Raw genomic sequence first — 27,846 nt, 5'->3', positions numbered from 1 at the left:
CTGAAAGGAAGATTAAGATATAACTAGGATATGTAAGAACACATTAACGCACAAGTTGTTTATAGATGATGGTTTGAATTTTAAGGAAGGGGCAGGACAAGATTTTGCTTTCTTCTGCCCGTTCTAAAACTTTTGTACTTTTATGTGGACTTAGTGATATCATTTTGTATAGTCTTTTTATGCTTTATTGTTTTTATGCTTTGAAAATATTAATTGTTCGAGATTAATCAAGATTCAATCAAATCAAAATGAAAAAAATGAAACCATCCCTTTTCAAAGCAGTTGATCCGCAATAGTGTGCTTTGCGCATGCGCACCAGCTGAGCTCCATCTCAACCAATGCGCACACAGAAACTTCGCTCACAGGCGGTGTAGCTAACAGCTAAGCTAAGCTACGGTTGCTGCATACGACATGGAGAGAAAAGGTAAACGGTTGCCCCATGTTGTCTGAGAAACATTGGTCGGCGAGTGTGACGCCATGTAATCGCTGCTCTCCGACGTGTGCGCGGAGGTTTATTGGACATAGACGCGCGTAAATGGATCAATCGAATGCGTCTGTCTGTCGATCCCGTACGGCCAGCCGTGGAGAGCTAGCATTAGCCGTGTCAGGATTAGCTAGCCACAGAGAAGCTTCTCGCTCTTTCTGTGACATCTAAGACGCCTTTTTCAAAATTATTATTATTTTACATCAACACGCTATTCAATAAGTAATACGTTTGCCTATATATCTGATATTTATTCAATTGCAAATATTTGGTTAGCTTAGTGCTTTAATGTACTGCACAGAATTATCAAAAGATGAATAAGAATTCGCTGGCTTCCAGCGTCACACAATTGACTGATGGATGGATTGTGTGTGTTTAATAATAATTAAAACATTGACAAGCGACATCCCTCGCTATTCGCAGGACTCAAGGTAGCGAATAGTACACTCCCCCCACCATAAAATATTATTGCTTGCATTACCCTAAATATAATCCAAACTGATCTTTAATCAGTTTTTATTATAAGATCATTTTACGACACTGGTTTTAAATCAAATATTGTAGTGATTAATTCGATTAGTGGAATAGTTGGTTAAAATGTATTTTGCATGAATGTTTTTGCAAAATAATTTTTTATTACTGTTTATTAACTGATTAGTGTTATGTTTTTGATGTTGTTTGATTAAACTAATAAACCAAATAAACAACCATTAAGCAGTATCACACGAGAGGGAGTACTCAGCAACCTTTTTGAAACTGAGAGTTACTTCTTGAAGGGTTACCAGTGTTTGATGTCATACATGCAAAGCAGTCGCCTTTCAGTGAAATTGGCCGTTTTGAACTCAAAATAGACCCAATTAGTTTTTCCTTGGGGTGGCGCTGTCATCATGGGCTGTTTCGTACTCCTTGAACTCTGGCAGCTAGCGGTAACGGTACTTCTACTCCGTTACAATGATGTAAATGTCGCTCGCTGATTTTATTGATCAATTATTGCTTATTTATCAACTATTTCATGCGCGAGACTACAACTTCGACTTCCGCATTGGGCATCTAATTTAAGCGCAAAAGAAAGTCACATGACCTCACACAACGTCTTCTATTGGGCTTCCCGGGCATAGGCATTAACACGAGATAAGCCAGCCCAGTTGATTGTCGTGCCTAAAGGCCTCTGTATACCGACAACGATTGCATCATCGTGACCAACGCATTGGCCCGCGCAGCCCCTCTGCGTCACTTTATGCGCACACGGCAAAAATTGTTGCTGCACATAGAATGCCGCGGAGAAAATCTCTCGTGATTTGTCCGTTTTAGTCACATGCTGTGATGACGTACTCAGCGTGCCGCTTGGTTCCACATACCATCTACGCCGCCGCCGCCTTGATTGATTTTGCAGCATAATTAAACATATCATCTGGTCATCTAGGACCATTTGTTCTAGCAGACACTGTTCCACGGTCACCATTGTTGTTGCTTTGTTCCTTGTTACGAAAAGGAAAGTAAAACCAGCTACTGGAAATGGCCAAAAAATGCAGCGGAAACTCCACCCTGTGGTGTCGTAGCCAATACCAGCCGTAGCGACACCCCCGGCTTGGAGGAGAACTGCAGTACATTTTCAAAACTGCGCGCGTGTGTTACGCTCGAGTATAAAGGCAAACTGCGCGCGGTATAGCCGCACTGACGTCAGCGCGTTCGCCGCCTGCGCAAGTATAAAGAAGCCTTAAATGGCCACGATTTTCGGAAGGTCATCAATACCATGAAGGCAGTGGCTCGCTCCGCTTGTTGACATTTAGACAAACAAAAACAACAGCTTGCATGTATTGTAGTATTTGTCTGCCCAAATGTGGGTATTTCAGCTCACTTATAACTTGAGAAAACACCATACAGTAATTTACAATTTTAAAAAAATATTTTTAAATTATTATTATTGTTTGTGCTATTTACTCAGTACTTGAGTAATTATTTCACTGTGTACTTTTTACTCTTCAAGTATTTTTTTGGAGGACTACTTTTTACTTTTACTTGAGTCACATTATTGTCAAGTAACAGTACTCTTACTTGAATACAATATTTGTCTACTCTACCCACCTCTGGAGCGGACATCCTCTATTGCTACTCTTATATTTAAGCAACATTTTTGCTCATCAGATCAGCCAGTGTCGTATTTGTTGCACTGGTCTTTTGTATTGTCTTGTTGCGGTGCTGTGGGTCGTGGCCTTAGTTGCGGTCCCAGTGGAACCGTGAAGCACCGCTAGTACATTAGTATTAATTAGGAAAGGTGCCTACCGTTATCTAACTTGTTTATGTATGTTCATGTTAAATGTATTAAGCGACGAAGTGATGTTAGGGATGATGTCACAACACAGAATTAACTAACTTCAAATTAAGACATGACCAATAAAAATGAAAAAATACTGTACCAAATATTTTCCTGGAGGATGCATTTGGGATTAGCCTTTGGAGGTGGTAATACTGAAAAATGAAGTGAAACAGACAATGATTTTAGTCAATTATTTTCCAGAATGAGAGTGCTTAAAGAGTTATTGAAATAGATTTGATAATTGATTAGCTGTTGATTAAACAATTGTTGTACCTCTACATACAAGCACTTACAAAGTAACCTCTAGATGTACTTTATGAATGAGATGTTTAAAATGACAAACCTCTTCAGTCTTCCTTATTGGTTTGTTATTTATGAACCCTGTGTACTCTGGTTCACGGGTTTACCTTTTCATGGAGCTTCATAACCTTCTGGCGCTTAAAGGGCTGTTTGCCAGAAATTAGGGCTGCACAATGAATGTAGTTTTAATTGTGATCGCGATTTTTGGCTGCCACGATTAAATGAGCATGATCGTCGGTGAATTTTTACATTTTATATTTGGGCATTGCTGCATATGAAAAGTGCTTCATATACAGCAGTGCCCGCAACCTAGTCAGCCAGCCACCAGGGGGAAAACACATGGTTAAAGCTTCATTGAGCATAGGCAGCGCTCTGCGGGGCCAACTTAAAAATAAAAGCCAAATATGGCATTGATGTCCAATGAAGTCATATTTGAAGCTTTTATTTAGAAGTTGGACCTATAAGCATGTTGGTGGCGAGGCGGCATGTTACAGTAAGACACTATTTTCAGTCGTTCTAGCGGCTGCCTTGAGTTCAACTTTTTGGCTAGCCCCACCACAATGAAAAAACCCTGGAGTAAATGGAGAGAGAAATCGCAATTGTCGAGTTCTTTGCAGTTTTTGACCGTGCACGACTTGCCAATTGTCAAGCAGAACAACTGAGATGTACCGTCCTTGACAATTCACTATAATGACGACGGGGATTTTCAAATGAAAAGTTGGTGCTTATAGCCTAATGTTCTTGGCTTCTATGCATTAACTGTATTTGCTTCGATTAAGTTGTAATTCGTGATTGCACTTTGTAATAGTACATTAATTCAGTTGACCCTTGCTGAAGTAGAATTTGATGGGTATATTTTTTTTCTTTAATCAATGTCTATCATTTATTCTTATTTAAATAATCATTTTGCACTGAAAACTGTTCCATATTGTTTGTTGAAAAGTAGTGCGATAAAAATAAAGATTTTTCCCGAACATGAGAAATAATCGGAACACAATTTTTATCAAAATAATGGTGATTATTATTTTGGCTGTAATCGTGCAGCCCTACCAGAAATCTTAGAAAGAGCATGGTTACTACAGAGGTGCCAATGGGAGGCTTTTTTAACCTAATAATTTAGTAATGCTCCACAGAAACATTTGCCAGTAGGTGAGTTTGCCAATGCCGATTAACAAATCAGCAAGGGTTGACTTATAGTAGGTTTGCTTTTGGGATGCATTGATACCACTTCTCCCCCTCCCCAAGTACAAATATGGTACTTGCATTCATTGAGAAAGTTATTTACTCAGTTTCTTGTTCCTTTTAAATGACTGATGCAACTTAGGGTACATTTGTTTGGACAAATATAATGATGACAACAAAAATAGCCTATAAGAGTTCAATTTAAGAGCAGGTGTCTAGCCAGTGTAGCCTTTTTTGCATGGTTTTCCTTGATAGTAACCAAAATCACTGGGAATACAATTAAGATTAAGCATGTCAAGTAGGACATAAAGTATTATGGAATCAGCTGCATTTTTCTTCTGTTCATTGTATTCTTCAGGTGATATACTGTACTTTTAGTGGTACCAGGCATTAAAATGAACAATACATTTTATAATTTTTTTCCATGACTGCGTTTGAGTACTCGCTGATACCAAGTATTGATAATTTATAATGCCATTACGTCTTGCAATTGTGATGAAAATGTATTTTATTTTAATCAAATATTGTTCAAAAAGACCAAACTTTTCTTGAACATGGCATAATTTAGACTCAGATTTACTGACATTTTAAAACCCAACCATGTTTTTCTGAGTTTCTCATTTCTTCTTCCCACACATTTCACTTCAATATAGTCTGTAACACAAGGCATTTCAGTTATGTGGTGTCTAAGTCTGAACACTAGGGGCACTGTGTAAAAGGAGTGCATACTGTAGAATAGCGACAAAGAAAAACATTGAGTCTGGTGGATATACAAGTAGGAATATGGGTTTTATGTTACCTCCGTGTTAACTACAAAGAAAAGTGAGTTGAAAAGAAATACAGGACTGCCTCTTGAAAATACATTTAAAATCAAATACTGTAGATTAGAGATGAAGAAAAACATTGAGTCTGGTGGATATACAAGTAGGAATATGGGTTTTATGTTACATCTGTGTTAACTACGAAGTAAACTGAGCTGAAAATAAATACAGGACTGCCTCTTGAAAATACGTTCAGAATCAAATGTTGACAGGAAAACTGAAGTGACTTTATCACACCGATTGAAATGTATCGTCCATTTTGCAGTGTAATTTGCAGTCTGTTCACAAAATGTTGCTATCCGACTTTAACTTAAAGTTCCTCTTCATGGCCGACATGGGTCCTACTCAACCTGTCCGAAAGGTGGATGGGTGTCAGGCTGGTGGAGTAATATTGGTGTCATAGTATCGGAGAATTTTTGTATGAGTACAAACGTACAGTATCAGCACCGATACTGTTGTCTGTATCGGCGCATCAAGTTTCTCAATGGAAACAGTTTTTGCTTTACCTTGTGTGCACATCAACGGTGCAGTCACGTGACTGAGCCTCTTATTTCCACAGTTTTGGCTCTTCAGGCAAGGAAAAAGAGGAGCAAAGCCAAGAAGACCTGCAAAAAGTGAGTTTTTATCCTTCAATGTGTTGTTACTTCCTGCTCTGTGTGCTACATTGACGCGAGTTTGGTTTGTTGTTGTGGTCCACATATTTTAATCAGCACTTGGACTTGATTGTTTTTAGTGTCATTCAAATGGTTTTTCAAAAACCTACGCTTTTTGAAAAATAGTCGCTATAGGGGTTAGAAAAATCGCTAATCTGGAAACACTGACTATTGCTCTCGCCAAAGGAATGCCGTAAAAAACAACAACCTTGAAGTAATACCCAGCTTCATTTAAAGTACATCACAATATCCATGTAACAGCAATAAGGAAAACTCTTAATGAAAGAAAGAAAACACTTAAGTCACTCATCATTTTGTTGTGAGGCTAGTATGTCCAGCAGCATTATTTAAAAAAACAAAAACAAAACAGTTTTATGACAACACGATAATCTTTTGTCCCCCACCCCTAGCGAATACTTTGTGATAATTGTCAATCACTACAAGGAATAAGCAACATTCATGTTGCTTTACCATACTGATTGTTAAAGTTGTCTTTTCTCCCAACTAATCATGCTGTCAATGGCCTCCTCTAGGGTTGTTTTTTTTTCAAATCGAATTATTTGATATTTGACCAATAATTTCAGCCCTTCTCCCCGCGTAACTAAATGTGCTAAACAAAACATTACACTTAGCTCTCAGTATGCTGCAGTACAGTCATAACTCAAGCACACTAATTGTTAAATGAATCCCTTCCTGACAGTGTTAGTGAAAAGTCAGCATTACTAGATTTGTGTAAAAGCAGAATTATGGATTGTCAACAGGCAGCCGGCGAATCCCAGCAGTCGTCAGCAGGCCCAAAATGAAGCGTCGCCTCGGGAACCTGAAGAACCCGAGGAGATTCTGGGCTCTGACGATGAAGAGCAGGAGGATCCCAACGACTATTGCAAAGGTTGAGTCCTCCGTTTTGTTAAAACCTTCCTCTCAACTAGCCCGTCAAATTAACCTCTTTGTAAGAGTAATACGACAATCAATCAATCAATCAACATCGACAATTATCAATATTAATCAACAATGAATATCATCTATGGCTCTGTCGACCTCAGCTTTGGATGTAAAGACCGTTCTTGTTTCCAGGGGGCTACCATCATGTAAAAGTCGGCGACCTTTACAATGGAAAGTATCATGTCATTAGGAAACTGGGATGGGGACACTTCTCGACCGTGTGGCTCGCCTGGGACATCCAGTAGGGAACTTTACTCAATATTTTCACTGCACTGTTTTGGAGTCTCTATGCTAGGATGATTTCCAATGGCAGCTGACCCATACTGGATCTTAAAACAGTATTTTTGCTCTATTCTTCGCAGGATGAAGAGGTTTGTTGCAATGAAGGTGGTCAAGAGTGCAGAACACTACACAGAAACAGCTGTGGACGAAATCAAGCTTCTCAAGTCTGTAAGCAAAAGCTTGAAAGGTCCCCTTCCATCAGAATCAATTTTTTCTACTGTTTTATGCATAACATAGGTCAAAATGAGTGTGTGACATGGTTTGTTTGACATCTTTCTGGTTTGTCGATTGAATGCAAAAGTCAGTTAAGTGTATAAGCCTTGGAAAATGTGTGGATTTGAAATCGCTGACATTGTGATGTAATTTTCTCAATTCATATTCAAATACAGTACCTGCCCACTTTTTGTTTGGTACCCACCCACTCATCTGAGCTGAACAGCAACGGAGCATTTCCGGGTTTTAAGTGAGCAGGTCTCAGGGGCTGCCAAGCCATAAAAAACTGTTTATTAAGTATTCATGTGTTGCGAAGATCATCTCCCACCGCACTTGCAATTCAAATTATTTGGGAACGGATGACAAAATATACTTCTATAATATAATAATATACTTAATATACTCACGTTAAGTCCCCCACCCCCTTTTTTTGTAATTCTTTTTTTTATTTTCATCCACGTCTCCCTTTCAGTTTGGGGAATTGTGGATCACAATGATAGTAAGGGATGGGCTCGTCACCGGCCACGGGGTGGAGGGGTGAAAAAAAAGTAAGACATCGATGCATGCGTTGTCGCTATGAATGCTTGGCTGACCCTAGCACTGACACTGATATTGACCAATCAGAGCAAGGTTGTTTTCCATATTTAAATTGGTGAAGAAGATCAGTCCAAGCAGAGCTCATTTACATGTCCCATAATAATGAGAAATCTGACCCTTTCAAATGCCAAGTGGAAAACACTAACTTAAATAGCTTAAAAAAGGCATTTCCATCCAAAGTTATTATGCAAACCCAATAAAACTACATCAAAGATTATGAAAATGAAATAGAAAAACAGCAATGGAAGGGGACCTTAAATGAAGATTATAAACGGCACACAACAGCCCTTTGCTCGTGTTCAGCTGATATTTTATTGTCACACTCAAAGTACTTTTATTCCAGTCTGGTACTGATTGTATTTCTTTGTGCCCAGGTGAGAAACTCAGACCCTGATGATCCCAAACGCGAAATGGTGGTTCAGATGTTGGATGACTTTAAGATCTCTGGTGTCAATGGAACCCGTATCCTTTATCTGGTTTAACACCTACCTGAGCAGTCCTGATTTTGACTCACATTTGATCCATCAGGCTTACGTTTTCACTGCCTGCACTCCCTGCAGAAATATTATCCAGATTTAGTCCCCAGAAAAAGTAAATTGGAGCCAGAAAAAGCAGTAGGTTGCAGTGTACGGTATGCCTGAAAAGTCGTCAACCAAAGATGAAAAGGATATTAAGGAGCAACAGTGTTCCTCTAAAGATAGCTAGTCCTCTATTTACAATTACAATTATTCAAAGGCAATAAGCAATAACCTTATGCTAATTTTGCCACTAGGAGCATGTACAAATGAAGACAAAATTGTGTGTACTCTTCTGTTAAATGATGAAAAAGCCACAATGGTCACTAAAATAACTTGAAACTGACGAGATTAGGAATTGCCAAAATTTGCATTGACTATGCCACAAAGCTTTTGGCAGAATGTCCTTTGACAGATGCTTAGTCCTATCAGCTCTGGGCTCACTAAGCTGCATCCGGCACATCAAGGCATTTAGGAGGGGAACTACATGCACGTCATTGTTATGATCTTAACGTTTTGTATTCAGATGTCTGCATGGTATTTGAGGTTTTGGGGCATCACTTATTAAAGTGGATCATCAAATCAAATTACCAGGGTTTGCCCCTACCCTGTGTAAAGAGCATTATTAGACAGGTGAGTACAAACAAAACAAAACAAACAGTGTCACACCCTTAAGGCGCTGATGACTCATTACAGTGTTCCAGGTTCAGGTTGCGCTTGTTGTTCTTTTTTTGAGCCTTATATTGTCCAAACTTCCATCAAGCATTGAAATATTGTCTTCCTTATTAACTACGTATACAAAATATTAAGAAGTCCAGCACAAAAGCAGCTTATTTTATTTTTTTGGAGGGAGGGAGCTTTTTTTTTTTAGTGGAAAACATATTGGCGGTATATCCCCGCCTATTCAAGAATTTTTTGGGTTAAAGAAAAAAAAAGTGCATTTCTATGCAATTATAATGGGCATAATTTTTTCATGGATTTTTGCTATTCACGGTTGGGCCCAGTTCCAATTCCATTATGCCCAGTTCCACTATGACAAGTCTCAAAATGTTTATTTTTTCGTTGAGGAGCAGTTTTTCTAATCATTTCTTCATTTGAGGAGCAACTTTATCCAGGTTTATCACACAAGGACCGATCTTAAAATACGACTTAAAAATACGACAGTATAATGGGGGAATTTAATGTAGTACTGCAGCTATAGAATATTGTTGGTCTTGAGTATCCTGCGTAACCATCTGCTGTGTGGATACATAACCCCTTTTACCTGTTATGCCTCTCTGACCACATTTGCCACATTTTTCACCGAAATGACATAAGTAACGTTAGTGTTGGGAATATTCTTTTTCTACGCGAGCTCATTGAAAAAAAGTTCAGTTCACCGTTCCAAAAATGAACATGTTCAGTTCATAATTAACAATTTTGAACCAAGGTCACCATTCCACAAAAAGAACTATGAACTTGTTCATGTTCATAGTTATTTTTTTCCTCTATGTTGCTGACAGGCGATTACCCAACAAAATGCTGGCATTTAATTTCCCCCATGTTGCCACCAATTCAGTCCACACTAGTAGCCAGCTGCAGCTTTCACCCTACAATCTCAAAAACATGAGGAAAAACTTGTTGCTTGAATGGTCTTTTTCATGAGGAATTAAAACAAAAACAGTGCTTTTGTCCTTAATGTGCAAACAAAAACACGCAAAACAGTATGACATTAACGATGGTGAAAGGACATTCTTCATATATATGTATATATATATATCTATATATATATATATATATATATATATATATATATATATATATATATATATATATATATATATATATATGTATGTATGTATGTATATATATGTATGTATGTATGTATGTATATATATATATATATATATACATGTGTATATATATGTGTATATATATATATATATATCTCTATCTCCATCCATCCATTTTCTGAGCCGCTCCTCCTCACTAGGGTCGCGGGCGTACTGGATCCTATCCCAGCTATCATCGGGCAGGAGGCGGGGTACACCCTGAACTGGTTGCCAGCCAATCGCAGGGCACATACAAACAAACAACCATTCACACTCACATTCACACCTACGGGCAATTTAGAGTTGTCAATTAACCTACCACGCATGTTTTTGGGATGTGGGAGGAAACCGGAGTGCCCGGAGAAACCCCACGCAGGCACGAGGAGAACATGCAAACTCCACACAGGCGGGGCTGGAGATTGAACCCCAGTCCTCAGAACTGAGAGGCAGACGCTCTAACCAGTCGTCCCCCGTGCCGCCGCATATATATATATATATATATACACACACACACATACACACACACACACACACACACACACAAATAAATTGCCCGTAGATGTGAGTGCGAATAATTGTTTGTTTCTATGTGCCCTGTGATTGGGTGGCGACCAGTTCTGGTGTACCCTGCCTCTTGCCTGAAGATAGCTGGTACAGGCTCCAGCACGCCCGCGACCCTTGTGAGGATAAGCGGTCCAGAAAATGGATGGATGGATATACATATTTACAGCGGCTGAAATAAGTATTTAACACGTCACCATTTCACAAAAGTATATTTCCGAATGTGCTATTGACATGAAAATTTCACCAGATGTTAGGAACAACCCAAGTAATCCATACATCCAAAGAAAGTACAACAAATAAGATCAGACATTGTGTGTAATAATCTGAAATGACACAGGGAACGTATTGAACACGCCAACTGGTATTCATTTAATACTTTGTACTAGTCTTTCCACGATCCAAATTTTTGGGGCCGATCAGCGAGTTTAAAAACCGATCACCGATACGATCACAAGGTGGAGCAATTTGTCTATTTAAATGACTTGTTCATTAACTGTATATATTTGTATACTGTATCTTCAAAAGTATTCTCTTGTCAGGTCATGTATTCTAATCAGTCAGGTCAAACATTACAACATGACAGAACAAATGGGTGATAACTTATAATTAAATTACTTTGTTGTAATTAAATTACTTCACACACACCGAAACTTTAGAGCATGATTCGACAGCACGCCCGCATGTTTACATACAACCGTTAGTGGGAGCACGAGCTTGCTAGGCTACATAAAGTTTTGTTGCCTGCTTGTGAGCCGTATCGTATTAAAAGTATGTGAACATAACTCAAGCAATCCTTGAATTAAAGTCGTCTCACGAGCACCTGTGACCACCACCAAGTTTTTCCCCATTTTGTTCTCACGCGGCGATCCGTTGTTGTCGTCATCACCATGGTATCGAGTGTATCCGGTTGCGTTTGAGTTGACGATAAAGCCCAGTGATCGTAAAAGACGGGATGCGGCGGTATGCGGTAGTCTGACCTAGTGCAATCGTGAAAGACCAAATGTGTCTTGGAGTCTGATCCAGGCATTACGTGTTGTCTGTCTCAGACACGTTGTCTGTCCCATACCGCCAACATGTTTTTTTTAAAATAACTTTACTGGTGGTCAGATATTTACAGTACTACGCCAAAAGACGCAAATATGCTAAAAATAAATTAGCTTTTGGATTCAAATATTCTGTACACGATGGCAACGCGGAGTAATGTCTTTTGCAGAGTGATCGGATCGGCGAATTATGACATTAAAACCGATCAGCATAAAATGCTAATTATCAGCCGATAACGATCAAGCCGGTCAGATCGGTATAAAGTCTACTTTGTACAAAAGCCTTTGTTTGCAATGACAGCTTCAAGACCCCTCCTGTATGGAGAAACTGCTCGCATGCATTGCTCTGGTGTGATTTTGCCCCATTCATCCACACAAGCAGTCTTCAAATCTTGAAGGTTCCGTGGGCTTTTTTTATGGACCTTGAGTTTCAGTTATTTCCGTCAATTTTCAATTGGATTCAAGTCAGGTGATTGGCTGGGCCATTCTAGCAGCTTTATTTTTTTCTTCTAAACCAATTGAGAGTTTCCTTGGCAGTATGTTTTGGATCATTATCCTGCTGAAATGTCCACCCTTGTTTCATTGTTATCACCGTGGTAGATGGTCGCAGATTTTTGTCAAGAATGTCTCGGTACATTTGCCCATCCATCCTTCCTTCAATAATGTGAAGTTTACCAGTACCATTTGCTGAAAAGCAGCCCCACACCATCATGTTCCCACCTCCGAACTTCACTGTTGGTATGGTGTTTTTAGGGTGATGTGCAGTGCCATTTCTCCTCCAAACGTGGCCTGCATTATGTCATCCAAACAGTTCAGTTTTGCCCTCATCAGACCAGGCTATATTCTCCCAATATTTAACTGGCTTGTCAAAATGTTGTTCAGCAAACTTTAAATGAGCTTTGACATGCTTTTTCTCAGCAATGGGGTCTTGCGTGGTGACCATGCATACAGGCCATGGCAGCGAAGTACATTACTCACTGTTTTCTTTGTGACAACAGTACCTGCAAATTCCAGGTCTTTTTGAAGCTCTCCACTGGTGGTCCTTGGCATCTTGGACAACTCTTCTGGTTATTCTTTCTACTTCTCTGTCAGAAATCTTGCGAGGAGCACTTGATTGAGGCAAATTTATGATTTATGATTGGCTTTCCACTTGGGTATTATGGCCCCAACCATGCTCACTGGAACGTTCAGAAGCTTAGATATGTGCCTTTAACCAGTGCCATCGTTATGTTTTGCAACAATTAGTTTGCGATGGTCTTGAGACAGCTCTCTGCTCTTACCCATCATGAGATGTGTCGTGACTCACACTTTGGCAATGAGACCTTTTTATACGCCATCAATTAGGACTGAACCAGCTGATATTCATTTGCACTGACAAGGGGCTGGATTGCTGTTTGATTATTGATAGATTTTATGTGTTGTCTTGGCTTTCAATGCCTTTTTGCACCTCCCTTTCTTCATGTGTTCAATACTTTTTCCCTGTGTAATTTCACATTTTTAGACGCAACTTAATTCCTGAGCTCTTTGTATGTATGGATTTCTAGGGTTGTTCCCAACATCTGGTGTAATCTTCAGGTCAGTAGCACCTTTGGAAGTATATTTAGTGAGAAAAATGGTGAAGTGTTAAATACTTATTTCAGCCGCTGTATATAATTGGCAATTTAAAGAAAAATGCATACAAACCAATCGGGAGAAGCTTCATCATGCAGCAAGACAATGACCCAAAACACACTGCCAACACAACAAAGGACTTCATCAGGGGGGAAAAGTGGAAGGTCTTAGACTGGCCAAGTCAATCACCGGACCTTAACCAAATAGAGCATGCCTTTTACCTCCTGAAGAGGAGACTGAAGGGAGAAACCCCTATAAACAAATGAGAACTGAAAGAGGCTGCAGTAAAGGCCTTGAAAAGTGTTTCAAATGAAGAACGCAACAGTCTGGTGATGTCCATCGAGCACAGGAAACAAGCTATTCTGTGATTCGCAGTTTTACTTTTTCATGTGTTTTCTGAGGCGCAAAATGCGAATTTCTACTCTCATATAGCGATCTGAGACCGCTTAATTTGAGCCTTGCATTATGTTCAAATTGGATTGGTTGACAAACCCATACTTTGCTCTCAGGTTCTCCAAGGCCTCGACTACTTGCACACAAAGTGTCAGATCATCCACACAGACATCAAGCCGGAGAATATCCTGATGAGTGTCGAAGAGCCTTATGTTCGGAAACTGGCGGCAGAAGCCACGGAATGGCAGCGGGCAGGAGCGCCACCTCCCTCGGGCTCAGCAAGTACGAAATGCGCTTCTAATGTCCACGCAGGTGTGCTGACCACTGTCTTGAAACTAATAGTATTCTTTATTTCACAGTTAGCACCGCACCTGCTCCAAAACAGGTAAAACTTTTTTTTGGGGGCTAGTTTTAGTTTTACAGTGTCCGCAAATGTTCCTTATTATTATTTATTAAATTATCCTTATTAAATCTGCTGCGCAGTTGTCTTAAAAAAATGCCACAGACATTATAAAGAACATTGCTATATTTGTTGATGAACTTGGGTATGGTGGATGCCACTTTGTTTTTCTTGTAAATAATACAAAACTTTTTTATACATTGGTTTTCAAGGGCCACATTTAATTTGAAAAAATATGGCCCATATTCGACTATTAGTAGATTTAATTTTAAAATAAAGCTAACATGCATATCGTCGCTGCCGGGCAGAATCCTTTTATCTGCCAAAACCATCATATACTGTTGCGCACACACAGCAACACAACATCACCCAAAAATTGTTCAATTGCTAATTTAATATGCAAAAAAATTGCTAATTTATTACGCGGTCATTGATTAAAATAGTACGAACCATGCACATTAAAGTTTGCGGTCACACCGAGCCCCCGACCAGACAAAAAGCCTTTAATATGTCTCAAACGCAAATGGCTCTGTAACGTCATGATCACAAACCTTTTTTTTTTTTCTTTTTTTTTTTTTTCTTCAAAGGGCTGTGGTCATGAGCGTTGCAATAAATAAAACAAATAGCAGGCGGCGACCGCACTGGCGTCACTGTGGCTATCCCGCACGCAGTTTGCCTTTAAACTAGGCTTTACACAATCAGGATTTTTGGGGCCGATCACAAGATGGAGCAATGTGTCTATTTACATGACTTGTTCATTTACTGTATATACTTGTGTACTGTATACTGAGTATACTTAAAGTATTCTATAGTATATTCTCATTTTAGACAAAAGTTAAAACATCAATGACCTCTACGGGTCATTCAAGGATTGGCCACTGACATAACTTTAGGTCAAATTAACATTACAACATGACAGAAATAGTGGGTGCTAACTTACTGTAATGTAATTACTTTATTGCAATTAAATTACTTTAACAAATACTATTAATGACATGCTTACACTAACTTTCTCACTGTCCGGCTATATGGACGGACGGGTGTAGTCCAGAGTTTGCGTCCCTTTGGCTTTCACTTTTTTTTTCTTTCCATGCTGCATTGCTTGAACGCGGCATGTTCCTCCTTGTGTACATTCTTCAGGTGCCCGATCAAATATGTTGTGTTGAAGCATTTAGATGACGTTCCCCATGACGTACCTCAGTTGTGCACAGACTGTAAATAACATACGTGTTGTCTGTCTAAGACAGCGCAAAATCATCCCACACAGACAAGATTGAAAAACTTTATTGGCCGTCAGCTAGTTACAATACTACGCCACAAGACACGTAACAAGGCAAGATCGAACATCCACATTAGTTTGTGAGCTTCTTTGTACTTCCCTCTTTAACAGACTGTAAAAATGTCCAAAAACAAGAAGAAGAAACTAAAAAAGAAGCAAAAGCGACAGGCGGCGTTGCTGGAAAAGTGCATCATGGACCTGGAGGAGATGGAGAAGATCACAGAGGTGCGGGATGAAGACGACGAGGATGTCGACGAGGAGACAGAGTCTCCGAAAGGCCGGGCCTGTGCTCCTCTGAGGCAGATGTCTCTGAAGGATGTGGGGAATCAAGACGCACAAGGTTAGAAGCCATTTGGAAATGGTTGTGAGCTTCCCTTTTTTTTTGTTTTTTTGCCATTTTCCAAGTCCCCTCATTTGTTGTTTTACTTTAATAATCAGTGTTTCCCATCCTTTATAGCGCAAAGCCACATATTTTACATTAGAAAGATCTGACGCCACCAAAACAATGTCACAAAATGGATAATTTCCTGTGGCTTGCCTGATGATCTCTCACGGCACACTGTGGTTTGCGATCACTATAACAGCAACGGAGTGTGAAAAGCATTTGTCCTTTGTGGATGCTCTCAGAGAGTGGCATGAATGCAGACGGGCTGTCCGAGCTGAGCTGTAACGGACACACGGAAGCGGAGCAGAGATTGCCCAGGTGGAGAGAGGAAGACCAACATAATGGCAACGCTGAGGAGAAGAAACACAACTCCATCTGCAACGGTTTGGATTGCGCCGACCTCAAGGAGGAGCTGCACGCTGAGATCGAAGAAGCGGCTCACTGCAGCGGCTTGTCTGCCAGGCACTTTTCTGCCGGGCTGGAGAAGGGGTTGGAAGAGAGCATTTGTCGAGAGCAAGGAGACGATGGAAGCGAGGAAAATCTGCAAAATGGTCAGTTAGACAAAAGCAGTCACCATCTCTGTGGCGTACATTCAGCCACATTGCTATTCTTCTTAGCCCTTTCTTATGTCTGCTCTGATATAGGCAAGAAAACGGCAGGATCCCTGCTCGTCAACCCCCTTGAGCCAGTCAATGCGGACAAGATCAAGGTTAAGATTGCAGACCTGGGAAATGCCTGCTGGGTGGTGAGTTGTCCTATCGTGACCTGAGGGATTTCCTGATTACACGTCAGGCCTTCCAGAGACAAACACACTCCGTGTCATCCAGATACCAGAATAGAACAGCGTTAGGTGCTTTGTAGGGCTGGGCGATATGGCCTTAAAAAAAATCAGATTATTTTGACAAAAATCCGACTTTCTATTTTAAGTGACATATTTACCCCTTCGCTGATCGAAAAAGCAAATATTTATTTCTCCTGATACTGATGTTTTTTTTTTCTTCAATTCATTAGTCTTTGTTTTTATCTCAAAACTGCCTGTGTGTCCTCCCGCTGCTCGCTGTTGTCTGCCTTCTGGCTGTGATGGACATGCGCAACAGCCGTGATGTAGCCTGAAAAACTGCAGCTAACCGGCGATAGCTACGGAGCCCAAAAGTTTGAGGCTCTCACCCAGAATGCAAAAGAGGAATGCGATGCAAAACCTGCAAGACAGAACTTGCCCTTCATGGCAACACGTATTATGTGTTTGATTCAACGTTATCAACAAATGTGAAGAGAAGATAGATATGTTGTCGCAGGCGGGCGAAGCGACGTGCCTACATGACTAATCATACAAATAATCGGTGACTAGTCGACGATCAAAATATTTGTTTGTAGCATCCCTACTGCACAACAGTATATTTGGCGGCGGTGCCGGCTTAGGTTGCCAACACTGACTGCTTTTGTAAACTAGTTCCTTTCTCTTTGCAGCAATTTTGTTGGTTTAAGCAACCCACATCAGCTGTGACGCGCTTTCAATTGTGGCAGATGCAAAAAAAAAAAAAAAAATCTATTTCAAAATTATATTGTTCATCCTTACAAATACATTCAGATAAAAGCGATTATTCGCCCAGCCCTTCTTTTTCTTTAGTAATGTCACCATGATGCTACCGCTTAGCAGTTGGCGAGTGTGGAAGACAGTTGTTAATTTTTATTTTTTTTTTTAATTGCCCGTAGAACAAGCACTTTACAGAAGACATCCAGACACGACAGTACCGCTCCTTAGAGGTACTCATCGGCGCAGGGTACAGCACACCTGCGGATATCTGGAGCGCAGCCTGCATGGTAAGAGGCTGCACAGGACATTGCACGAAATAATAGATGTTGAACTCATGCATCCTGACAAGGCGTCTTACACCAGTACAGCTACCGGCCTGTCGTGCTTCATGAAATTCTTGTTGATGATTATGATGATAATTTTGTTGCCTCAGGCATTTGAACTCGCCACAGGAGACTACTTGTTTGAACCACACACTGGTGAAGATTATTCCAGGGATGAAGGTATGACTCAGCCCTCTTCCTCTTTCCTAGTTTTTATTCATTGCGTCTTATAGCTGTGCAGAGTTCTGTGCCCTACATAGTTAGATGACATCTTATTCTGTGCTTGAAGAGCATCCATGCTAATTTATGTAGTTGTTGTTTTAATGATTGCCAGGCAGTTGACAAATTTCAAGTTTTCACAGTAACCACGGCAACATGTGACCAGTTAAATTATCTCCCTATCCATATAGATGCCTATGCTACGACCCCAGTAAAGTTGGTCAGTTAAGCGCACATGAAGTGATATTGAGTAAAAATTGTATGATTAGGGTGTCACCATTCCTGTGAGTCCCCCCACTCTTCCCCAACACCTGAATACTGGAGACAGGTCCATGATCAGCGTCATTACCTTGTCTTCTAATTCTTCGTCTCCTTGACCTCCTACTCATTACTATCATTATTCATTTAACGTCATGCTTTCTGTTCTGGCTTGATGCTGCTCCAGCATGTTAGGATGCACTCATTTTCTTCCCTTGACACATTTGATTTTTATGAGAATTTTGTCCTTATTCCCAGTGCGATTGAAACAAATAGACTCCATTGCTATACATACAGTTGGAAAAAGGATAGCATCCAAAACTCACTTTTACTTTGATTATTATACTGTAACTGTGCACCCCTTACATGTTTAGGGTATCCAGTTGATAAGCACCAAAGTAAGGTGAAAATTTTTGTAATGATGTCATGAGTGTTCACAGCTACCAATGGAACACTTTTGCAGCAATGATAATTTTGAAATATTAATATTAAATATTCATCTGTTTACAAACAGATCTTGAAATGTAGACTGGACATGTGATGGTTTTCTTTAATACAGGGTCCTAATGTTTACATTTAACTGATTTTGAGTAATTGTTTTTATATTCAGTGATTTATATCAATTTAACTACTACTAATAATATTTTTTATATAGTATTCACCGCAAAGTCAGCATATTGTTTTGTCAAAATGATGTTATAATGGCCAAATCCAATCAAAAGTAATTGTTCAGTCTTATTCCCATGAGAGCTGTCTTTTATTGGAATACTGGTACCACATTGCCAAGCAGTACATGAATGGGGCAACTTCCAATTGCTCTTCCTTGCCACATCCAATGTAGCAGCCACATCTACATACCATTCAGCGCTCAGTATTCTGTCTACGTATGTCCTGTTTGTCTCTGAGAAAACATGGCCCCTGTCAGTCACATGACTACTGGCCATTATCTTCAACGATCATGACACTCAAACATGTTTGAGTGTCATGTTTGTTGTTGCACTTTTATGCTGTGTATCAGAGACGAAGGGAGCAGTGTTGCCCAAATGCCCAACCTTTATGAAACAAAGGCACATATATATTCTTAAGACCTTTTTTGTCTAAAAGTATAAAGAAGGCTTTAGCACTTCATGACCTTGCCCCTTCCGACATCTCTGAGCTGCTTGTCCCTCATTCCAACACACGTCCTCTCCGCTCCACCAGTCTATGCCTTTTAGCCATCCCTCGCACAAACTATAAATCAAAAGGTGACCGTGCATTTGCATTTTTAGCCCCAACTCTGTGGAGCCAACTCCCGCAATCATTTAGGTATGCCACACCTTTAGATTGTTTAAAACAAAACAAAAAAACGCCTAAAAACAAATGTCCTGTCATTTTTGTTTTTTATCATTTTACTCCAGTTTGATTTCCCCTTGTTGTCATGTCTACCATCTTGTCTTTTGTCTTCTTGCTTTTCCTCTTAACCTGTTCAACTTTGCATATATATGTGTTGTAAAGCACTTTGCAACTGTGTTTAAAAAATTCTTTCGAAATAAATAAATAAATGAATGCAGTCAATAAATAAATAAATAACACTGTTGGCATCCAGTCTGTTTAGAGGCGAGAGACAAGTAAAACAAGCATACATGCTGCACGTGGCACTATGTTGGGGCCGGAAAAATTTGGGTTGCGGGCCATGTTAAATGTTATTTTTTTACTTCATGTCGTGGGCCGTGAAAAAATTTATGGCGAGCCGCAACCCTGGTCTATTGCTATTTGAGTGAAAAGTAAATTGCCTGCTTATTCAAATGCTTTTGTGTCTGAATTGTTATGGCCTCTCATGCGCTGCTTACCATGTCAGGCTGTCATCCTCATCCATTGTCGAGCACTCCACATGACTGTTTGCCATCTCTTCTTTTCTCCACCCATTTCTTGTTGCTCTGCTTCTGATGGCCTTGTCTCCAGATCACCTTGCGCTCATGATTGAGTTGCTCGGTAGAATTCCTCGCCAATATGCTCTGAGTGGGAAATACTCACAGGAATACTTCACAAAGAAAGGTATGCCACTTGTCAGTCACTGACACTCTCGTCCATGTTTGTCTTCTTTTTTCCCCCCGGCAACTGTGTGTGTGTGGTGTAGACCATATAGCGCTGATCATTGAGCTGCTGGGGAGTGTCCCACGCAAACTCATAATGAACGGAAAATATTCGAAGGATTTTTTCACCAAGAAAGGTAAAAAAAATAAATTTGTAAATAAATAATAGCATCTGTCTGCCAGCAGTGAATTATCCTGTTTGTGAGATTGTTTTGTTTGATTGGTAGCATGTATATATAATATTAATTAATATTATTATATAATATATATTATAACACACAATACAGTGGGGCACGAAAGTATTTAGTCAGCCACCAGTTGTGCAAGTTCTCCCACTTAAAAAGATGAGAGGCCTGTAATTTTCATCAAAGGTATACCTCACCGATGAGAGACAAAATTAGAAAAAAGAAATCACAGAAATCAGAAAATCACATTGTCTGATTTAAAAAAACAAAAACAAAAAAACAATTATTAGCAAATTATGGTGGAGAATAAGTATTTGGTCACCGACAAACAAGCAAGATTTCTGGCTCTCAGAGACCTGTAACTTCTTCTTTACGAGGCTCCTCTGTCCTCTACTCGTTACCTGTATCAATGGAACCTGTTTGCACTCGTTATCAGTGTAAAAGACACAACCTCAAACAGTCATACTCCAAACTCCACCATGGCCAAGACCAAAGAGCTGCCAAAGGACACCAGAAACAAAATTGTTGACCTGCACCAGACTGGGAAGACTGAATCTGCAATTGGTAAGCATCTTGGTGTGAAGAAATCAACTGTGGGAGCAATTATTAGAAAATTGAAGACATACAAGACCACTAATAATCTCCCTCGATCTGGGGCTCCACGCAAGATCTCAACCCGTGGGGTCAAAAGTATCACAAGAACGGTGAGCAAAAATCCCAAAACCACACAGGGGGACCTAGTGAATAACCTGCAGAGAGCTGGGATCAAAGTAACAAAGGCTACCATCAATAACACACTACGCCGCCAGGGATTAAAATCCTGCAGTGCAAGACGTGTCCCCCTGCTTAAAACAGTGCATGTCCAGGCCTGTCTCAAGTTTGCTAGAGAGGGCATTGAAAATGAAACATGGCTGGGTCTTTCAGCATGACAATAATCAGAATCAGAATCATCTTTATTTGCCAAGTATGTCCAAAACACACAAGGAATTTGTCTCCGGTAGTTGGAGCCGCTCTAGTACAACAGTCAGTCAATTTACAGAACACTTTGGAGACATAAAGACTTTGACAAAAAACAATTGTGCAAAAAGATGCAGAATCCTCTAGCACTTAGAGCAGTTCGAATGACTAATATTGCAATAGTCCGGTGCAATGACCATTGTGCAAAGGCCGCTGAGACTTCAAGGAGTGTATGCGGTTTAAAGTGACGAGTAGTGCAATCATCTGGGACAATGTTGGTTGTGCAAATGTTACAGATACTCCTCAATCAGTGTGCAAATGGAGCAGATGCTACTCTGGCATGAGTGGCCAGTATATGCAAATAGTGCAGCGAGACAACTACAGTGAATGCACGAGTAATACATAATTGGCCCCACAGAAATGTGACAACGAACTCAAGTCAAAAAATTGCCATCTTATTGCAAAGGAATTATAGGTTTGGTGTTTAAGAAGTTGATCGCAAGAGGGAAGAAGCTGTTGGAATGTCTACTAGTTCTAGTTTGCATTGATCGGTAGCGCCTACCTGAGGGAAGGAACTGGAAGAGCTGGAGACCGGGGTGCGGAGGGTCTGAGAGGATTTTGCACGCCCTTGTCTTAGTTCTGGCAGCGTGCAAGTCCTCAATGGTGGGTAGGGGGGTTCCGACAATCCTTTCAGCAGTTTTGATTGTCCGTTGCAGTCGAAGTTTGTCCTTTTTTGTAGCAGCACCAAACCAGACTGTGATGGAAGAACACAGGACTGATTCGATGACCGCTGTGTAGAACTGTCTCAGCAGCTCCGGTGGCAGGCCGTGCTTTCTCAGAAGCCGCAGGAAGTACATCCTCTGCTGGGCCTTTTTGAGGACGGAGTTGATGTTGGTCGCCCACTTCAGGTCCTGAGAGATTGTTATTCCCAGGAACTTGAAGGTTCTCGACGGTTGACACAAGGCAGCTGGACAACGTGAGGGGCAGCTGTGGCGAAGGATGCCTCCTGAAGTCCACGATCATCTCTACAGTCTTGAGCGTGTTCAGCTCCACGTTGTGTCGGCCGCACCACAGCTCCAGCCGCTCCGCTTCCTGTCGATATGCAGACTCGTCACCGTCCTTGATGAGGCCGATGACAGTGGTGTCATCTGCAAACTTCAGGAGCTTGACAGTCGGGTTCGCTGAGGTGCAGTCGTTCGTGTAGAGAGAGAAGAGCAGCGGAGAGAGGACACAACCTTGGGGCGCCCCAGTGCTGATGCTACGTGTGGATGAGGTGGCCTCCTCCAGCCTGACCTGCTATGTCCTGCCCGTCAGAAAGCTGTAAATCCACTGGCAGATGGCAGGTGAGCCGCTGAGCTGGAGAAGCTTGGTTGAAAGGAGTTCAGGGATGATGGTGTTGAACGCTGAGCTGAAAGTCCACGAACAGGATCCTCGTGTAGGTCCCTGCACTGTCGAGGTGTTCTAGGATGAAGTGCAGTCCCATGTTGACTGCATCATCCGCAGACCTGTTCGCTTGGTAGGCAAACTGCAGGGGGTCCAGCAGGGGACCTGTGACACTCTTGAGGTGGTCCAGCACGAGACGTTCAAAAGACTTCATGACCACAGATGTCAAAGCGACAGGCCTGTAGTCATTCAATACCAAACACATCGCCCGGGCAACGAAAGTGTGGCTTCGTAAGAAGCATTTCAAGGTCCTGGAGTGGCCTAGCCAGTCTCCAGATCTCAACCCCATAGAATATCTTTGGAGGGAGTTGAAAGTCTGTGTTGCCCAGCGACAGCCCCAAAGCATCACTGCTCTAGAAGAGATGTGCATGGAGGAATGGCCCAAAATACCAGCAACAGTGTATGAAAACCTTGTTAAGATTTACAGAAACCGTTTGACCTCTGTCATTGCCAACAAATGGTATATAACAAAGTATTGAGATGAACTTTTGTTTTTAACATAATACTTATTTTCCACCATAATTTGCTAATAAATTCTTTAAAAATCAATGGGATTTTCTGGATGTTTTTGTTTCTCATTTTGTCTCTCATAGGTGAGATATGATGAAAATTACAGGCCTCTCTCATCTTTTTAAGTGGGAGAACTTGGAAAATGTTTTGCCCCACTTTGTGTGTGTGTGTGTGTGTGTGTGTGTGTGTGTGTGTGTGTGTGTATGTATATGTATGTATATATATCCTGTAGTGGGTGTGGCTGCGGTCACACCAATGGGTATAAAAGATGCCTGAAAGAAATCAGTTCTTTTCAGACTTGTATAGAATATTATTTATTTTCATTGGAGTGCACAACAAAATTCAAATCCTCCTTTAGTGTGATACAAAAAAGTGGGTAATTTCAAAGGCACACAAAAAATGTGCAAAGAGCAGTAGACACAATTTGAAAAGAAATGAGTAAAAGTAATGATGTATTAAATAAAATGCAATAATGTGAGCTGGTACTGTAGAGTTAAAAAAAAGGAATGCCTTACCAGCGCCGACTCCTCGTCTTCTCTTAATTTAGGGAGGTCTTTAGTGAATTGCAGGTGCGCTTTGGCAGTCTGTGAAAGCCATCAGGCCCCCCAAACATTTCTATGGAGGTAAATGCAACTGCTTCCTCGAGCCGTATTTTCCCCCACACCCAGACATGGCAAATACTTCAACAATGGGACATGTTATTCTAATTGCCACTGTTAGTTGAGCCATGACCTTCCCAACAGAAATTTCAGTATAACCAGGTGTAAAGAAAGCATGACTAGGATATTAATAAATGTCTTGCGGATGAATGGACAACAGAAAAGAACATCATTACATAAGGATAAAATACTAGGTTTAGAATTAATGTTGACATGAGGTGAAAATAGTCACATTACAAAACGGTAAAGACCAGAGCAAAGCAGTGCTCTTGTAAACAATTTGATTCTCTTGTGAGCAATGCTGAAATATAATGCACTTATAAACATGATGGTAATATTGCACTTGTATAATTGTACATTGTAAAATAGCACTGGGAGTATTGCATATGTAACATGTCCAAGTAATAAATTAATTTAATTAATAAAAATAAAATAAATTAATGTACAAGGGAATAAAGCTCTTTGACTTTCTAACACCGAAAATACTAAGATATTTTTTTGACACCGCTAAGTTTAAGTCGTACATAAAAATGATCTCTTCATAAATGGATTGTAACCCTGCTTTTCTGTCCGCAGGGGACCTGAAACACATCACCAAGTTGAAGCCGTGGGGGTTGCTGGAGGTGCTGGTGGACAAGTACGAGTGGCCTCGCCAAGAGGCCGAGTCCTTTGCCGACTTCCTGCTTCCCATGCTGGAGCTGGTCCCCGACAAGAGAGCCACGGCGGCCGAGTGCCTACGCCACCCCTGGCTGACCCTCTAGTAGACCTCTCTTCCCTTCCACTCTCTCCGGAGAATGCAACAGATCACTTTCCAGTTTGGGCATATCATATGAATATTTATTTCTCTCGTCGTTCTTTGGTTATCATATTTGTCGATTCTCTCAGCGCAATGGGGATGTTCCTCGGTCGGCTTCAACTGATGTACCGACCTAGCGAACCGTTCTTATTCTCCTAGTGACTCTTCCTTGTTTGTTCTACTTCTGCACAAGAACCACCCCAAACAAACCAAGGATATGTAGCCATGTCCCCACAAGTTCATTAGTGCTGTCTCTTTCTTTTTAACTGGGTCTTTTATTTTCTATTAAACATGTATGATATACATTTTTGTATTAGTTAAGGAGGCTTACGAAATTGCACACGGGGCTGGCATGCACACTGACAATGGTAACATTCTAGCAGCATTTCTCCAGGCAGACTTATTAAGTGAGACACAAGTCTCTCGTCTGTTGATGCACAAACGTCATCTTTGTCAAGTGTTTTGCTGTGTAATAGCTTCATAATAATAATATTAATGATAACAATAATAATAGATGCAATCGTTTGCGAATCACTTTCAACCTCTATTCATTTGAGAACAGTGCAAATGCACGTGAATGGGCTCGACTTAACATTTTGCTTGTACTGCATTCACCTGAATGTGTACCTTGAAAGGATTTGCAAATATAATCATATTTTTCCACACATCCAATATATGTTTTTTTTATTTAGCCACAGTTCAACTTAGCGTCAAATGAGCAAGCGCATTGTCATTGGATGCTGGTATTCTAGAATAGCGTTTCCCAGCCTTTATTGAGCCAAGGAACATATTAGGAAAAAATCTCACGCCACACCAATGAACAAAGTTCTGCCTGTCATTATATGTTGCTGGCAGAGATAGTTGAACAAAGATACATGGTTTGCGGTACTTAATTTTTGGTGTATTGGTTGGTTGGGAATCAACTGTTCTAGAGTGGCACAATTCAGGAATTGAGTGCAACAGAAAGCCACAAAAAAACTAGACCATCAAAAAGGAAAAAAAAAAAAAAGGAAAAATTGTATATATCTGTACCAAAGAGTTTACTTTCCTCTAAATATATATTATGGTCATGTACAGTTTTTAACAAATCAGTATATCTTGGCTAAAGTGATTTAGATGGTTAGCTGTGTTTTAATAAATGGATGAAAGATGTTTGTGCTTATGTGTGTGTGTGTGAGAGAGAGAGAGAGAGAGAGAGAGCTAAAGCTTAACAAATTCAACGTAGATTAAAGTTGCATACCACACCAGTTTCTATGAATTGTTCTATTAAAAAACTGTCACTCCTTTGCAAAGTCTGTATCTTAGAGCCTTTAGGCTGGTTCATCAAGGGTTTTCTGCGAAGAAATAAAGAACATGTATTAGAATTAGGAACGCTTTTTTTCTGCTGAACAAATTCAATCATTGTCTCAGCATTTTTTATTGATTTTGTTGTTTGTTAAATCTATGTGTGTGTGGTGAGAAGCAGACTGAGGAGAGCAAGTAGCGACATCATGAGGACGGTGGTGGAAGAGTTGCCAGCAGAGTGACATACGAACCAGCCAAGTTAGTATATACAGCAGAGCTCACCGTTCTAGCACAGAAGTGGGCAAAAGTATGGCCGCTCCCTTCTTTAATCCGACCACTGAGCATTTACATCAGAGGTTAACAACCTTTCTGAAAGTGAGAGCTACCAATTTGATACAAACTTATGGAATACGAAATTTGCTCAAATTATCTTTATTGATAATGAAAAATATTCATCTATGTGAAGACTTAATTTTTCTCACAATAATGATCAATGATTTAGAGATGTAAAAAAAAATGTGCAGATCTATGAATCTCTGCAAGTATTGACATTGAACATGAACACTACATGCAACATACCTAGGAAATTACAAATTATATTTACATTTTAACAACTTTTTACCCAAAGAGACAAATGAGCTCTAATTACATTAAATATCGACATGACATTTTTCTTGATTTTATCAAAAGTCCCCTTCAAATTTTCCGTTTTATTAATAACCTTCGTTGTCATTTTATCGGGGTTGCCAGATAATTGGGGTTGAAACTCCCCCGAATGTTCCTTTTCTAGCTATTCTTGTTGGTCTTTTCCCTCCTGGCAGTTGAGACAGCACAGTTTCCCTCATTAATATGCGACAAGTAAATTAGCTTTGCTCTGATCGGAGCGCTCATCAGATTTTTAATATGCAAAAAGCAGCTTCGCTTTGATTGACCTTGGACAATATCTCGGCCGCCAAACGTTCAGAGAGACCTCGTGTTTGGATCATTTTGATGTGGGGTCGTCTTATCATCGTGAAGCAGAATTCCACCAAGCGTTGAATTGTTCAGAGGAATGGAGGGTCCCATTCGATCCCTTCACCGAATCATTGCAAACTTGGCTATTAAATCCACAGTTAGCTATATTTGTAATGTTGAATATATAGTTGTAAACCACAACCCGCATGCTTTTATATACTGTGTTTGCATGACTTGGTGGCAGCTGTCCAAATCCAGAAATGCACTTGCAGCAGTGTGTAAAAGCTTGTTTTCAAAGTCAGCCTCGAACACAGCACGATTCTGGTTCTGAAATGCTTAGGAATTTCTCCAAAAGGAAATTTAAGACTCGTCTGAGTTTGGCAGGTGACGCAAAGCTTTGCACATGACGCAGCCGTGTTGTCACTCAAGCCAGTTTTCTTGAGTTGCAGCAACCACGAAGTGGGCAGCTACCTGAATAATTAGTCATTTGCAACGTCGCCTGGAAATCTGATCCGGTTGTTTTGCAAGCCTTATGCCGTTTATCGTCTTTTGCATAGAATCGACACTGCATCGATGTCAAACTTAAACCAAGTCACAGACTCCTTTTGACCTACAGTATGTTATGCATAAAACAGTAGGGGGGGGGGGGGGGGGGGGGAGAATTTTGATGGAAGGTAGCCTTCAAATAATCAGTTCATTACAATTACATTAGATGGAATTAATGAAAAACTATATATATATATCTCCCCCCCCAAGTCCCAGGGCAGGCGGGGGACATTGAGTACGAGTGGACCACGTTCCGCACCTCCATTGTTAAGGCGGCCGACCTGAGTTGTGGCCGTAAGGTGGTCGGTGACTGT

The 27,846-nt window shown here is 40.5% G+C and overlaps 1 protein-coding gene across 2 annotated transcripts; it reads left to right on the top strand.

Annotated features, from left to right (window-relative positions):
* The first annotated feature begins 319 nt into the window (after nucleotides 1-319).
* On the top strand, nucleotides 320-26,146 carry srpk1a (SRSF protein kinase 1a). Of its 2 annotated transcripts, none has more exons than XM_061684940.1 (16): nucleotides 320-424; nucleotides 5,664-5,718; nucleotides 6,519-6,646; nucleotides 6,832-6,940; nucleotides 7,062-7,149; nucleotides 8,166-8,253; nucleotides 8,833-8,939; nucleotides 13,845-14,010; nucleotides 14,088-14,113; nucleotides 15,519-15,747; nucleotides 16,035-16,343; nucleotides 16,437-16,537; nucleotides 17,506-17,613; nucleotides 17,760-17,829; nucleotides 20,243-20,335; nucleotides 24,529-26,146. In XM_061684940.1, exons 1-16 carry the CDS (start codon nucleotides 412-414, stop codon nucleotides 24,711-24,713), a joined length of 1,875 nt encoding a protein of 624 aa, XP_061540924.1. In that variant the 5' UTR covers nucleotides 320-411; the 3' UTR covers nucleotides 24,714-26,146. The 2 variants fall into 2 exon arrangements, with proteins under 2 accessions (XP_061540924.1, XP_061540925.1); XM_061684941.1 differs by lacking the exon at nucleotides 20,243-20,335 and adding an exon at nucleotides 20,068-20,160.
* The last annotated feature ends 1,700 nt before the right edge of the window (nucleotides 26,147-27,846 follow it).

This window comes from Phycodurus eques, chromosome 1 (assembly GCF_024500275.1).
Source record: "Phycodurus eques isolate BA_2022a chromosome 1, UOR_Pequ_1.1, whole genome shotgun sequence".
Taxonomy (NCBI): Eukaryota; Metazoa; Chordata; class Actinopteri; order Syngnathiformes; family Syngnathidae; genus Phycodurus; species Phycodurus eques.
This window is presented reverse-complemented; position numbering and strand designations above follow the sequence as displayed.